Here is a 15107-nt window from a genome sequence, read left to right as displayed (position 1 = left end):
GTTAAGATTGTGTATGCCTTATTAGTATTTAAAAGTCCAAATGTGTTAGCAGAGAACAGGCTTCATTACCAGACAAGGTTCTGCTTTTTCCCAAAAATTATTTTATTATGTCGAGCTTTATGTAATAAATTAATAGTGGAGAACTGAGTGTAGACCAGAATCCTGGACTGTCATGTATTGTTATACAAAGCGTTATAAGGCTGGAATGGAGTCAAAAGGCTTGGCTTAAACTTCTTCCTGCTTGATACACTTCTGACTTTGGCTCAAAACACGGCATGTGTGTTTCCAGCCTAACACAAATGTTATAAATTTGTCAACTTTTCTATTGTGAAACAAAATCACAGTTTGTTTTTTTAATCCTAACAGAAAATCCCAGTAAGAACTCTGAGGGAAACTTCACGTTATTGCTAAATTATAAAGTAGACGATGAAGATATCATCCAGCGCTCTTCAGGAGAAAACCTCATTACCCTTAATATACATCCAGGACTTCACAGTAAAGACCTATCATATAATTTCACTAATAATGAGGAACCTTCTACCCAATCACAGATTGTTACCACAAGTACAGCCCAGAAAGGGGGTAAAAGGTTTCAATGTGGTAAACCGTTCAAAAAAATCTCAGGTCTTTTAACAAACAGAAGAATTCACACAGGAGAGAATCCGTATTCATGTGCAGAATGTGGGAAATGTTTTACAGATAAATCAAATCTTGTTATACATGAGAGAAGTCACACAGGAGAGAAACCGTATTCATGTTCAGAATGTGGGAAATGTTTTAAATTTAAATCAAATCTTGTTAGACATGAGAGAATTCACACAGTAGAGAAGCCGTATTCATGTCCAGAATGTGCGAAATGTTTTACAGATAAATCAGGTCTTGTTATACATGAGAGACTTCATACAGGAGAGAAGCCATATTCATGTTCAGAAAGTGGGAAATGTTTTACACATAAATCACATCTTGTTATACATGAGAGAAGTCACACAGGTGAGAAGCCGTATTCATGTGCAGAATGTGGGAAAAGTTTTAAATTGAAAACAAATCTTGTTAGACATGAGAGAATTCACACAGGGGAGAAGCCATATTCATGTTCAGAATGTGGGAAATGTTTTACAAATAAATCACATCTTGTTATACATGAGAGAAGTCACACAGGAGAGAAGCCGTATTCATGTTCAGAATGTGGGAAATGTTTTACAAATAAATCACATCTTGTTAGACATGAGAGAAGTCACACAGGAGAGAAGCCATATTCATGTTCAGAATGTGGGAAATGTTTTACAAATAAATCAGCTCTTGTTACACATGAGAAAATTCACAGAGGTGAGAAGCTGTATTCATGTTCAGAATGTGGGAAATGTTTTATAACAAAATCCTATGTTGTTAAACATAAGAGAATTCACACAGGAGAGAAGCCATATTCATGTTCAGAATGTGGGAAATGTTTTACAGATAAATCAGGTCTTATTGTACATAAGAGAAGTCACACAGGAGAGAAGCCATATTCATGTCCAGAATGTGGGAAATGTTTTACAGATATATCAGGTCTTATTGTACATAAGAGAAGTCACACAGGAGAGAAGCCATATTCATGTTCAGAATGTGGGAAATGTTTTACATATAAATCCCATCTTGTTATACATGAGAGAAGTCATACAGGAGAGAAGCCGTATTCATGTTCAGAATGTGGGAAATGTTTTACAGATAAATCAGGTCTTGTTAGACATGAGAGAAGTCACACAGGAGAGAAGCCATATTCATGTCCAGAATGTGGGAAATGTCTTACAGATAAATCAAGTCTTGTTGTACATAAGAGAAGTCACACAGGAGAGAAATTATAGTAGTGTTCAGAATGTGGGAAATGTTTTACTACTAAAGCAAAGCTGAGGGCTCATCGGAGAAACCATACAGGGGAGAAGCCATTTTGATGATCTATATGTGGAAGATATTTGTTTTTTAAAATAAATTTACATTTTGGAACTTTGCAGAGAATTCACATGAAGTAGAAACCATAATCTCGTTTAGAATGTGGGAAATGCTATAAGATAAAAAAAAAAATATTTGAAACACATCAAATTATTCACAGACTTTAACCCCTTAGTGACCCGCCTATTTTAGGCCTTAATGACCAAGCTATTTATTACGTTTTTTCCATCGTCTCATTCAAACAGCTATAACTTTTTTGTTTTAGTCGACATAGCTGTATTAGATCTTGTCTTTTGTAAGGACAAGTTGTATTTTGTAACAGCGCCATTTTGTGGTACATGGAATTTTATTGAATAACTTTTCTAAAAAAGCATTTTTGGGGGGAATCAAAAAAAACAATTCCGCCACACTTTTTTGCATCCTAAATTTACGCCATTTATCGTGTGGTATAAATAACACAATAACTTTATTCAGCGGGTTGTTATGATGGCAACAATACCAAATTTATATTGATTTTGTAGGTTTTACTATGGTTACACAGTAAAAAACAATGTATTTTTTTTTTTTTTTAATTATTTGTGCTTGTGTCTCCATATTTGAAGAGCGATGTCTTTTCTTTTTTTTTTTTTTTCCGCCGATGCAGTTGTATGAGAGCTTTTTTTTGCGGGAAGACTTGTAGTTTTTATCGGCACCATTTTGGAGTACATGCGACTTTTTGATCACTTTTTATCAAATTTTTTTTTAAGGCAGGATTCATAGAAAACGGATTTTTGCATGTTTTTTTTATTTTATTTTTTTATGACGTTCACTGTGTGGGTTAAATAATGTAATAACTTTATAGTTGGGGTCGTTATGGACGTGGCAATACCAAATATATGTAGCTTTTGAACTTTTTTTGTTTTGTCCTTTTAATAATAAAACATTTTGTATGGGGAAAAGGTGTTTTTTTAATTTTTTTCAGGTATACGCTACAGGCAGACCTCGGGGCCTTTATTGGGCACCCCGGCTGATATAGAAGACACCGGCACTCTGCTATCATGCGCAGGGTGCTGGTGGGGTGGGAGAGGGAGCTCCCTCCCTCTCTCCAAAAACACTCAGATACGGTGCTCGCTTTTTGGGTGACGTATCTGAGGGGGTTAAACTGATATCGATCTGACCCGTTCGAGCAGGGATCGTGAAAAGGCGTATTGGCGTTCAGTAACGGGTTAAACAGCCAATAAGAGTGTTTGTTTATTTTTTGGCTGGAATTAGCCTGGATCTGCCAAACACCCAAATTATATTTACCTGTGCTCAACTGTGACCGGAATCTATGAAGAAAAAGTACTGTGGATATAAAGAAGAAAAGAAGTGCCTGGTTTACTTACAAAGCAGAGAAGCTGAATTGCCACCATGAATCTCGCTTCTTATTACTGTATTCATAAATTCCCCCACACTGAAGGAGAATCCAGAGTGACCGTAAGGACAATGTAAACGTTTTTGTTTTTAACATATATGGACATTTTATATTTGACTTTCATTAAAACAGCATAAAAAGATGAAGGTGATGGAATAGAAGAAAAAAACACTAACAAAGTAACTATCTAATTGAATAATTTACCGGCTAAATCGCGTGTCCATTCGCCACCTATGTGGCTATGTTGTGGTTGCCTTTCCGTCTGTTCTTACCCTCAGGGTAGATTCACTTGTGGCAGATTTCTAGTATAAATTTCTGAAACTGTAAATAGTTCCATACATCTAAGTGGGTTGTTTCTGTAGCATCCAACTGCATCTCAAAGCCAGAAGTGGATCCAGCCGGAAAGAAAAGTCCTTCATTTATATTTCCCAATTCTTTTCATACACTTTTTAATTTGCCTAAAAAAAACCTGTGTGATTCCAGCCTTAGACAGGATCCAGGAGGAACGTGTCTCATTTAACCCCTTAATTACCAGGCCATTTTGCATGTTAATGACCAAGGATTATTTTTTGTTTTTTCACCGTCGCATTCCAAGAGTCGTAACTTTTTTTTTTATTCCGTCGACACAGTTTTTAGATGCTTATAACATATTGATTAACTTTTATTAACTTTATTTTAGGAGAGAATTGAAAATAAGCAGCTATTCCAGCATTGATTTTCACGTTATAAATTTACGCCGTTTACTATGCAGCGTAAATAACATGTTAACTTTATTCTATGGGTCGGCACGATTACGGGGATACCAAATATGTAAAGGTTTTATATGTTTTCCTACGTTTGCACAATAAGCCTTTTAGAAAAAAATAACTTGTTTTTGCATCGCCGAATTCCAAGAGACGTAATTCTTTTTTATTTTTCCGTCAATGTGGTCGTATGTGGGCTTTATTTTTGCGGACCAATGTGTAGTTTTCATTAGTACTATTTTGGGGTACATAGGACTTATGGATTAATTTTTATTTAATTTTTTATGGGGGGAATGGGAGAAAAGAGTTTTTTGCGTTTTTTTTTTTACGCCGTTCATCCGGCGGTTTAATTAATGTGTTCATTTTATTGTTCAAGTTGTTACGATCGCGGGGATACCATATATGTGTATGTGTTATTTGTTTTGACACTTTTGATTTTCACTAATTTAATTTTTTTTTTCACGAACTTTATTTAACTGATTTTACATATTTTTTTTTTTTTAATCCCACTAGGGGACTTCACTATGCGATCTGCCAATCGCATATATAATGCTTTGGTATACTTTAGTACACCAAAGCATTATTGCCTGTCCGTGTAAAACTGACAGGCAATCTATTAGGGCATGCCTCCGGCATCGCCTCACAGGCATTTGCTGAAGGCAGACCTGGGGGTCTTTGTTAGACCCCGGCTGCCATGGTAACCCGACGGTGACCCGTGATTTCTTTGCCGGGGCAACGATGGGGTGACAGAGGGTGCTCCCTCTGTCAAACACATTAGATGTCGCTGTCACTATTGACAGCGGCATTTAATGGGTTAAACTGCCGGAATCGGAGCGTGCTTCGATTCCGGCAGCTGCAGCAGGAGCCAGGCTGTGTATAACAGCCGTGCTCCTGCCGCTGATCGCGTGGGTACACTGTCAGCACCCGCACCATCACAGGACGGATATATCCGTTCTCCTGCGCGAACTAGCATCTGCTGAGGACGGATATATTCGGCGTTAAGGGGTTAATCCCCTGATGTTTGGTTTCCCTTTGTTATTGAAATGTCTGGTATCACTATGCCGAGAACCGTAGCGCTCTGAGGCCTTCAGAAAGGTTATGGATGTCTATGATTCAGGAAAGGGAAAATGGCAAAACTATTAGATGTCAATCATTCCACTGTCCAGAAAACAATCTGCATGTGGAAATTTCAGACAACTGCCAATTTGTCCAGGCCAGTCTGTCTCAGTAAGATCAGCCTGAGAGCAGAACACAAGATTCTGAGAGAAGTTTCTGAGAACCCCAGAATTTCTTTAAAGATCTACTGCAGATTTTGATTCTCTTGATGTCTACCATTCCAAAAATGCGGCAAAAATTAAAGCTACATGGGGTGCTCCAAAGCAAAACCTTAGTTATCCAGAAAAAAAACATCAGATCTAGACTTTAGTTTGCTCGTGAACAGCTAGGCAAATAACATGACTTCTGGAACAGTCTGCTATGGAAAGAAGAATCAAAAAGTAATTTGTCCCCCAGTATCAGAAGACATGTTAAATTATGAATATTATAAATTATAGACTGGGTTTCACGAGAAAGAAACCTGTAAATTCCTTGAGATCATGGTGGAGGAAATGTTATGGTTTGAGACTGCTAAACTGCATCAGGACCTGGGCAGCTCATCCTCCTCGAGTCCACTAGTAAAGTGCGATTTTGCTGATTATTATGGTTTGGTCAATTTTCTTTGTGCATTGTTTTGTGTTCTGTATAAAACAGAAGTTAATTATTTGTGTTACTATACTGTTTATCCCATTTAAAATTGTGCTCCATGGACAATGCTACCAGGTGTGTCTTGTGCATGTATGTGTGCCTTGAACAGCCGTTTGAGGGTGAATATCTGTGCACTAGATGCGGCATGTTGTGTATTTGGCAGCCCAGGTATTGGATCTAAATATTCAACGTGCAGCAGTTAGGAGCATTGTAAACCTGGAGAGGAGTTTAGAGCTCACTGAGCAAGCACTGGCTGGGGATTATGGTTTGTATCTGATCGTTGTAGTATAGTTAGTTTATATACATGTAGGAATTTGAGTCTTATATTGACTTTTTTCCAGGTGTATTTTTATGGTATATCCCGTATGTAATTCATCCATACATTTTGTGGATTAATCACTGGTCTTTTTTATCTATTTTTCCACAGATATTCACTTACTGTGAAGCAAATTGGACGTTAGTTGCAAGGGAGCAGAGGCCGTTGATTTCTTTGTATGGTATTCTCCAAAAAGTGGGGTATTATGTCAATATCCATTTCTTTTCACTTCCCCTTCCCTAAATTTTGAGGACACATGTTTATTTATCATTAGGAAATATGATTGCTGTGCATAGAGAGGTTTATTTCCTTGAACAAGTATATGTGGCAACCAATGAGGTTATGATACATACCAGCGGAATTGACTTTACGTTTAAACCTTAAATTCTTTAGGATTTTGTACTATTGAAATCTCTAGGTTTAGAGCTGATATTGTTCCTAGTTGTTGTCACACCACCGTATTTGACAGTTTGGATGGACAACCTGGTTTGGGACATAGTTTCTGTTATGTATCTTTATCTTCATTGGTTTTGCCTTTTGGGATTATCCCCACTGTGTTTTGTAATTTTTACAAACACTTTGGTCCTAGCTGTGATATATATGTCATGCTCCACCGATTTCAATGGAGTATGACATTTCTTTGCAGTGATTGTCCTCTCTCAATTATGTATGTAGAATTAGGGAATTAGCGTCATATTTAGTGCTGGAACGCAAGCGCCGTCGTGCACATGCGCGGTGGTTCTCCTATGACCTGATGCGGTCCATTCAGTCGACCTTCCGGTTTGGGCGCCATCTTGGAGAATGCGCGGTGGATGCGCACAGACGCCACGAATTTGGAGCATTGCAACTCGGTACTGTACTATTCTGAAATTATTTATGTATATTAATTGGCCTCTGCCCCTTTCCAATTATGTCCTGATAGCTGATTATACACTTTTACAGTTGTTGACAGTATATATATATATATATATATATATATATGATTCAATTGTCATATGGTGTTTTATTGTGTATTTTGTACACTTCATCTCACTGACTCTGTGGATGGGTTAAAAATGTAAAGATTTTGTATTTTTATTCACTAATTATACATATAATAAGTATTGATCAATTAGTGTACGGAACAAACAAGTTATAGGAGCTGCACTTTTTGGATTTTTCTACTACATTTGAGTGCTGCCTCTTCTCTTGGATTGTGATTAATTATTGTATGTACTTCCTATATAAACTTGACACTTTGCATTATGTGGTAGCTTGAGAAAGGTTCTGTCTTGAACCGAAACGTCTCTCACTTGAGGTGAATAAAGCAACCGTTTTTCATCTTCATTGAAGTCCTGGTGCCGTTCCTTTGTCCTATGTCTCTCTCTCTATCTATTTATTTATCTATCTACCTATATATATATATATATATATATATATAAAAATTATTTATCTTTATTAAAGCTCCACTGGTATTGGGGGTGGGGTGTTAGGGCATTTTATATGTCTGATTTGATATGTAATGTCTTTTATTGAAAAATACAGAAAAACTTAATGAAGCAAAACCCATGTGGGTTTTGATAATAAAAACAAAGTTTGATAAATGCCTGAAGTTGAGGAACTGACACAAACATTGTAGCTACATATGACTTTCATTAGAAAAATAGAAGTGGAAAAACAGACAATTAAGACTCCCGGGCTCTTAGGGTATGTGCACACGACCTATTTTCAGACGTAATGGAGGCGTTTTACGCCTCGAATTACGCCTGAAAAGACGGCTCCAATACATCTGCCCATTGCCTGCAATGGTTTTTACGATGTTCTGTGCAGACGAGGTGTAATTTTACGAGTCACTGTCAAAAGACGGCGCGTAAAATTACGCCCGCGTCAAAGAAGTGCAGGACACTTCTTGGGACGTATTTGGAGCCGTTTTTTCATTGACTCCACTGAAGAACAGCTCCAATTACGTCCGTAAGAGACGCTGCGAAAAACGCGAGTACATGCAAAAACGTCTGAAATTCAGGAGCTGTTTTCTCCAGAATACAGCTCCGTAATTTCAGACGTATTTTGCACTGTCATGTGAACATACCCTTATATTGGAACTGTGACCTGGATATAGCGCCGGTCTAGTACACAGGATCCTGAGTTCATGTCTCAGCAGTGCCTTGTCCTTTCCATATGGTGAAGATGTTCTAGTAAATAGATTTATATTGGTGTCAGGTGACATTTGTCAGATCAATGTTTACATGTGACAGGTTCATTGTCTGCCAAAAAATCATGTAACGGGGAAAACCCTACTGGAATTGTATTAGAAATCATAAAGACGTTTCACTACTTATTCAGGTGACGTCTTCAGTTCTACTAAATTGTAGTAAAGATTTATCTGCACACGTGTAATATAAACCCTTATTTAACCCGTTAGTGACCGCCAATACACCTTTTCACGGCGGCCACTAACGGGCTTTATACTGATGCATACGCCTTTTCACGGCGCTGCATCAGAATAAATCTGCAACACCGGGAGCTGTTAAAACTCCCTGTTCTCAGCTTCCTCCGGTAGCTGAGAACTTGGGGCATCGCTGCTCAAGCAGGCGGATAGAAATCCGCCCGTTTAACACCTTAGATGCGGCGCTCAATAGTGTGCTCCGCATCTAAGTGGTTATGCAGAGTTGGAGGGAGCTCCCTCTCTCACCCCACCGGCACCCTACATGTGATCGCAGGCTGCTGGTGTCTTCTATGGCATCCGGGGGCCTAATAAAGGCCCCCAGGTCTGCCTGTAGTGGATGCCTCTGTCATGGTCTAGCAGATGCCTGTTTGTTGTAAACGGACAGGCGGTAATACACTGCAATACAGAAGTATTGCACCGTATTATAAAATCGATCGGACGATCGCATAGTAAAGTCCCCTAGTGGGACTAGTAAAAAAAGTTTAATAAAGTTATTAATAAATAAGTGGAAAAAAAAAATGAAAAAACACTTTTTCCCCTTCCAAAATGCTTTATTATGAAAAAATAAATAAAAGTTAAAAAGTTACACTTATTTGGTATCGCCGCTTCCATAACAACCCCAACTATAACGCTATTATGTTATTTAAGCCACTTGGCGAACACTGTAAAAAATAAAAAAACAAATAATGCCGGAATTACTGTTTTCCAGTACATCCCTCATGACCGCACCACAGGAGGTTGCCCTATTGACCTCTGTAGGGACAGGAAGACAGAGAGGTTAAGAGGCCCCTGCCACCACCCACTTGCCAGTATTCTTCCTGTCCCTACAGGGTCAGGAGCAGAGAGACGTCGCTCCTGTGTTACTGCAGGAAAAAACTCGGGCAGGGGGCAAGATCGGGGTGTCCGTGCACTCCCCCTTCTCTTCCGCCTAAAGCCTAGGCTAACACCCCTGGAACAAGAGGTCCCTTAGCTCCCAACCTAAGACACCTACCGGAGGAATCCTAGGCAGGGTTCCGGTAGTGTGTAGGGTTCGGGATTCCCAAGCAGGCTTCGGCCTGGCCGCGTGACCAGGCGGGGACCGGCAGCTTCATAGGTTTGGACGCACCGGCAGGGATCCTCGCTGCGTCGCATAGCAAGCCTCAGTCGCCGGCTATGAGCGGCTGCACCTCATCGAATAGCCGACCGCAAATGACGTCGGGCTACTTCCAGTCCGCGGCCATCTTGGAAGGCGGGAAATTCAAAACGCCCGCATTTAAAGGGACACGCACAGGTATGTAGTTAGAGCTGATACCTCTAACTTGGATTGATTTTGTGGATTGCATATTGCATTGCCTGTTACCTGTCGCGGTATGGAACTTCCTCGTCCTGAAGGAACTCCAGATATGTCCCAGGGTCACGTGAGTCTCACCCTTGGGGTAAGGGTTATGACTCCTTATGTATGCACACCATACTTTACCTACCTTCTGTTTTCTCTAGGATAAAGATTCCTCTCAGAGACGAACTGATAAAAAGAAGGTTAAAAAATGTGTGACTTGTGCAAAAAAATTGGCAGAGTCACATAGGAAACAATTGTGTCAGGATTGTATTGCAAAAATACTAAAAGAGGAACAACCAACGTTTATGTCTGAACTTAGGGCTATGATTCGTGAAGAAGTGAGTCAGTCAGTAGCCTCCCTCGCCCCTCCTCAAGAAACTCCCTCACACTCCCGGGCAAAAAGACTACGGATGGAAGTGGATCAAAAATATTGTTCTCCCTCTCAGGGGTCTGACTCGGAGCAGGAGTGTTATTACCTATCAGAGGGTGAGTTAGAAGAAAGAGAGGAACTCTTGCCTTCAACTTCTTCCACTCAAGAGAAAAAAAAATTCTTCTCTTCCGAGATGTCTGATACCTTAATTCAGGCAATACGGGAAACCATGGATATTCCCGAAGAAGACCAACCACATACCATCCAGGATGAGATGTTTGGAGTTCTAACGGAAAAGAAAACGAAGGTTTTTCCGGTAAACGAAAAACTCAAAAGAATGGTGACAACTGAATGGGAAGATTCAGAAAAAAGGCTCTTCATTTCAAGAGATTTTAAAAACAGACTTCTCTTTGATCCAGAAGACACTAAACCTTGGGATGAGATCCCAAAAGTAGATGTCCCAGTAGCCAGGGTTGCTAAAAAAAAAACGCAATCCCATTTGAAGATTCCTCGCAGTTGAAGGACGCCATGGACCGAAAGGCAGACGGGCTACTGAAAATAGCGTGGGAATCTTCCTCTGCTTTGATCTCGACTAATATCGCAGCCACATCAGTAGCAAGAGCAATGTTTATATGGTTAAACCAGCTGGAGACCCATTTGATGATGAAGACATCACGACAAGACCTATTAGAATCTCTACCCTTACTAAAGACTGCAACCGGACTCTTGATAGACGTTTCAGCGGAATCTATTAGATTTGCTGCCAGGAATGGGGCTCTCTCAAATGCTTCTAGAAGAGCATTATGGCTCAAAATGTGGTCAGTAGATACGAAGTCCAAGAACAAATTATGTTCTATCCCGTTCACAGGGTCTCTGATGTTCGGTCCTCTCCTGGATAACATGCTGGAGAATGCAGCAGATAGGAAAAAGGGGTTTCCTGAAGAGAAACCAAAAAAAAAACCCTCAGTTTGGGAGGTTTCGCCAACAGAGGGAACCTACCTTACAGAACTACAGCGGGAAAGTGAAGTCCGGTCGCTGGAGTTACCCCAAAGGAAGAAGGGGTCGAGGATATCTCCTTAACCTCAATAATTCATTTCAGCCCTCAAAGCAATGACGCCAAGAGCGTGGGAGGAAGACTCCTACAATTTTATCCCAAATGGTCGGGAATAACCCAGAACCCCTGGGTTCTAAAGATCATAGAAGAAGGGTACAAAATAGAATTTTCCTCCATTCCTCCAGAGAAATTTCTAATAACCCAATACCAAGCAAAAGACCTTCATCAGATCCTTATCCGGGACGTCCAGAAACTACTCAAATTGAGAGCCATTACTCCAGTTCCCCACAACGAAAAATTCAAAGGCGACTATTCAAAAATCTTCTTAGTCAAAAAACCAAACGGTTCCTACAGGACAATAATCAACCTGAAGGTCCTAAACAAGTGGGTGAAATATCGAAAATTCAAGATGGAGTCTATCAGATCGACTATTCCTCTAATAAGGGAAGAGGCATCAATGTGTACGATCGATTTTAAAGGATGCGTATTATCACGTTCCTATCCACCCCACTTACCAGAGATTCCTCAGATTCGCGATTCAGAACGGTCCTTCCATTCTCCACTTCCAGTTTGTCTGCCTCCCTTTCGGCATTTCCTCCGCCCCCAGAATTTTTACAAAAATTATGGCAGAGATCATAGCATTCGTAAGAAGTCAGGGCATAGTAATTATCCCATATCTAGACGACTTCTTGTTGACGGCAGATACTCAGGCAATGAGTGAAGGGGCAGGGCCCTTCTTATAGTCCAGGGTGATCATGGTCAGCCGGGACTGATCTCTCGCACGCTCCCTAGTGGTCACAGCAGGCCAGGACGGGCGCAAATGCTGGCATCTCCGTGGAGGAAGGCGTCAGCAGGTTGAGAGGAGTCTGCGACCGCGGACTTTACAGTATCCCCCCTCTTACACCCTTCTTCTTCTTGGGACCATAGCGAGAGAGGAACTTCTTAATGAGGGTAGGTGCATTGAGGTTCTCCTCTGGCTCCCAGGACCTCTCCTCTGGACCAAATCCCTTCCAATCCACTAGATGGAAGGTTCTTCCTCCTACATTTTTGGTGTCCAGGATCTCCTTAACTTCAAATGTATCTGATGAACCGCAGGAGGTAACTGAAGGACCAGCAGTCCTGGAGTAGCGGTTCAAGACCACAGGCTTCAGGAGGGAAAAATGAGAGGAGTTGGGGATCTTGAGGCTAGGAGGCAGCCAAAGCTTGTAGGAGACAGGGTTGATCTGTTGCAGGATCTCGAAGGGTCCAAGGAACCTGGGAGCAAACTTGTGTGACGGCACCTTCAGCCGGATATTCCTAGAGGACAGCCAGACCTTGGTACCTGGAAGAAACTGAGGTGGCTCTCTTCTCTTTGTGTCCAACTTACGCTTCATGCGGTCGACCGCCAGCAGAATAGAGTATCTGGTTTGCTGCCAGATCTGCAGAGTCAGCTGCGGGCACCTGGGATGTAACTGACACCGGGTGAGAAATTCGTGGGTGTTGGCCGTAAACTATGAAGAACGGTGTGGCAGCAGTGGACTCGCTTGTGTGGTTGTTATAAGAGAACTTGGCCCAAGGAAGAAGCTGCACCCAGTCATCATGCTGCCTGGAGATGAAGTGTCGTAGGTAGTTTTCCATGATCTGATTGATCCTCTCAGCTTGACCATTGGACTGGGGGTCGTAGGCTGAGGAGAAGTCCAACTTTACATCAAAGAGTTTACAGAGGGCTCTCCAGAACTTTGAGGTGAACTGAACCTCCCGATCAGACACGATATGCAGGGGTAAGCCGTGCAGGCGGAAGATGTGTTGGATGAAGAGGTTGGCCAGTCAAGAAGCAGAAGGTAGGCCAGTCAGCAGAACAAAATGAGCCATTTTTGAGAATCAATCCACCACCACCCAGACCGTACTGCATCCAGCAGAGGGCGGCAGGTCTGTGACAAAGTCCATTTCTATATGCTGCCAGGGGGCATTGGGCACAGGCAGCGGCTGGAGCAGACCAGCAGGCCTGGAGTGAGCAACCTTGTTAGATGCGCACACCGTGCAGGACGAGACAAAGTCCATGATGTCTTTGGGCAGCATGGGTCACCAGAACTGATGGGCAATCAGATCTCGGGTTTTACGGGCAGGCACGTGCCCTGCCAGTTTGGAGCTGTGTCCGCAGCGAAGGATTCTCCTCCTGTCTACCAGGCTTACAAAAGTCCTCCCCGGAAGGGTTGTCTCTAACTTGCAGGGGATTAACAGAGATGGTGCAGGACGGATCAATGATATTTTGCGGAGACTCCACGGTGTCCTCTGTTCGAACGACTTGGACAAGGCATCAGCCCTCACATTTTTGTTGGCTGGGCAGTAGTGGAGCACAAGCTAGAAGCGAGCAAAGAACAGTGACCACCTGGCTTGACGGGGGTTCAGCCGTTGGGCCGACTGGAGATAGGTGAGGTTCTTGTGGTCATTATATATCAGGATGGGGTGAACTGCACACTCTAGTAGATGTTTCCACTTCTCCAGAGCCAATTTGATGGCTCATAACTCCTAATCCCCAATAAAGTAATTGTGCTCTGCGGAAAAAAAAAGGTTAGAATAATAGCCATATACCACTGCCTTCCCTTTAGAACCTCTCTGGAACAGAAGTGTGCCTGCACCAACAGAGGAGGCGTCCACCTCCAAAGAAAAGTGTAGAGATACATCTGGTTGAGGGAGGGTTGAGGCTGACGTGAAGGCACTCTTAAGGCTATTAAATACAGATTCTGCCTCTGGAGTCCACACCTTGGCGTTCATACCTTTCTTGGTGAGGGTGGAGATGGGAGCCATTAGTGAAAGGAAGTGTGGCGAATTCCAAAAAGCGCTGTATGGACCTCAAGCCTTGAGGACATGGCAATTTCAAGACGGGCTTTTCCTTGATCCGAGATGATGTAGGGTAGAGTATTTTTCTCAAACACGCACTTCTTCAGCTTGGCATAGAGGCAATTCTCCCTTAGTCGCAGCAGAACTTGACGGACATGTCTCCAATGAGTCGTCTGATCTGGAGAAAAAATTAAAATGTCATATAGATACACCCTAACACAAACATAGAGAAGGTCTCGGAAGGTATCATTGATGAATTCCTGGAAGACCGCTGAAGTATTACACAGACGGAAGGGCATCACCAGGTATTCTTAGTGCCCATCTTGAGTGTTAAACGCCATCTTCCACTTATCACCTTGACGGATTTGAATCAAGTTGTAAACCCCACGCAAGTCTAGAGAAGATCTTGGCTCCTCGTATGCAGTCAAATAGTTCAGAGATTAGGTGTAACGGATATTTGTTTTTGACCGTGACTTGATTGAGACCACAATAGTCAATGCAGAAGAACCCGGCTCCAGCCGGGGAGGAAGACTTCCGTATGAAACCCCTCTCCAGATTCTCCTTGATGTAGATCGACATGGACTGAGTCTCTGGCAAGGAGAGAGGGTATACCCAGCCACGGGGAGGGGACGCTTCATGAACCAGTTCAATGGGGCAGTCATAAGCCGGGTCTGGAGGTAAAGTCTCAGCCTCCTTCTTGCTGAAGACATCCGCAAATTCAGAGTACTGAGGAGGCAATCCTGCCGACGACTGAGGCAAAGGAAACTGGGCCAGATGGATCTGCAACAGACAGCGATTGCGACACTTGGGACCCCATTGGAGAACCTCTCCGGAACTCCAGTCCAGCTTGGTGGTTTAAGTGGCTTGTGAACTAAGTGGAGTTCTAAAACCGGATTGTGTTGCTGTACTTCTGTATTGTGTTGCTGTATTTCTGTGTTTGTGAATCTGTTTTGATTGCTAGCAAATAGAAGATAGCAAAAACTCACACAATTTAAAAAA

General features: G+C 42.0%; 1 protein-coding gene across 1 annotated transcript in view; it reads left to right on the top strand.

The window, feature by feature from the left end:
• The window catches only part of LOC142698912 (uncharacterized), a 37479-nt gene extending 35022 nt beyond the window's left edge, over positions 1–2457 (top strand). Inside the window, exon 6 of the mRNA XM_075847935.1 lies at positions 367–2457. Coding sequence (XP_075704050.1) covers positions 367–1844 — 1478 coding nt within the window. The 3' untranslated portion in view covers positions 1845–2457. The remainder of the gene's footprint in view (positions 1–366) is intronic.
• Positions 2458–15107: the final 12650 nt, after the last annotated feature.

Source organism: Rhinoderma darwinii, unplaced genomic scaffold (assembly GCF_050947455.1).
Source record: "Rhinoderma darwinii isolate aRhiDar2 unplaced genomic scaffold, aRhiDar2.hap1 Scaffold_1055, whole genome shotgun sequence".
NCBI classification, from domain to species: Eukaryota; Metazoa; Chordata; class Amphibia; order Anura; family Rhinodermatidae; genus Rhinoderma; species Rhinoderma darwinii.
Note: the sequence above shows the minus strand (reverse complement) of the source record. Positions and strands in the feature narration are given on the sequence as shown.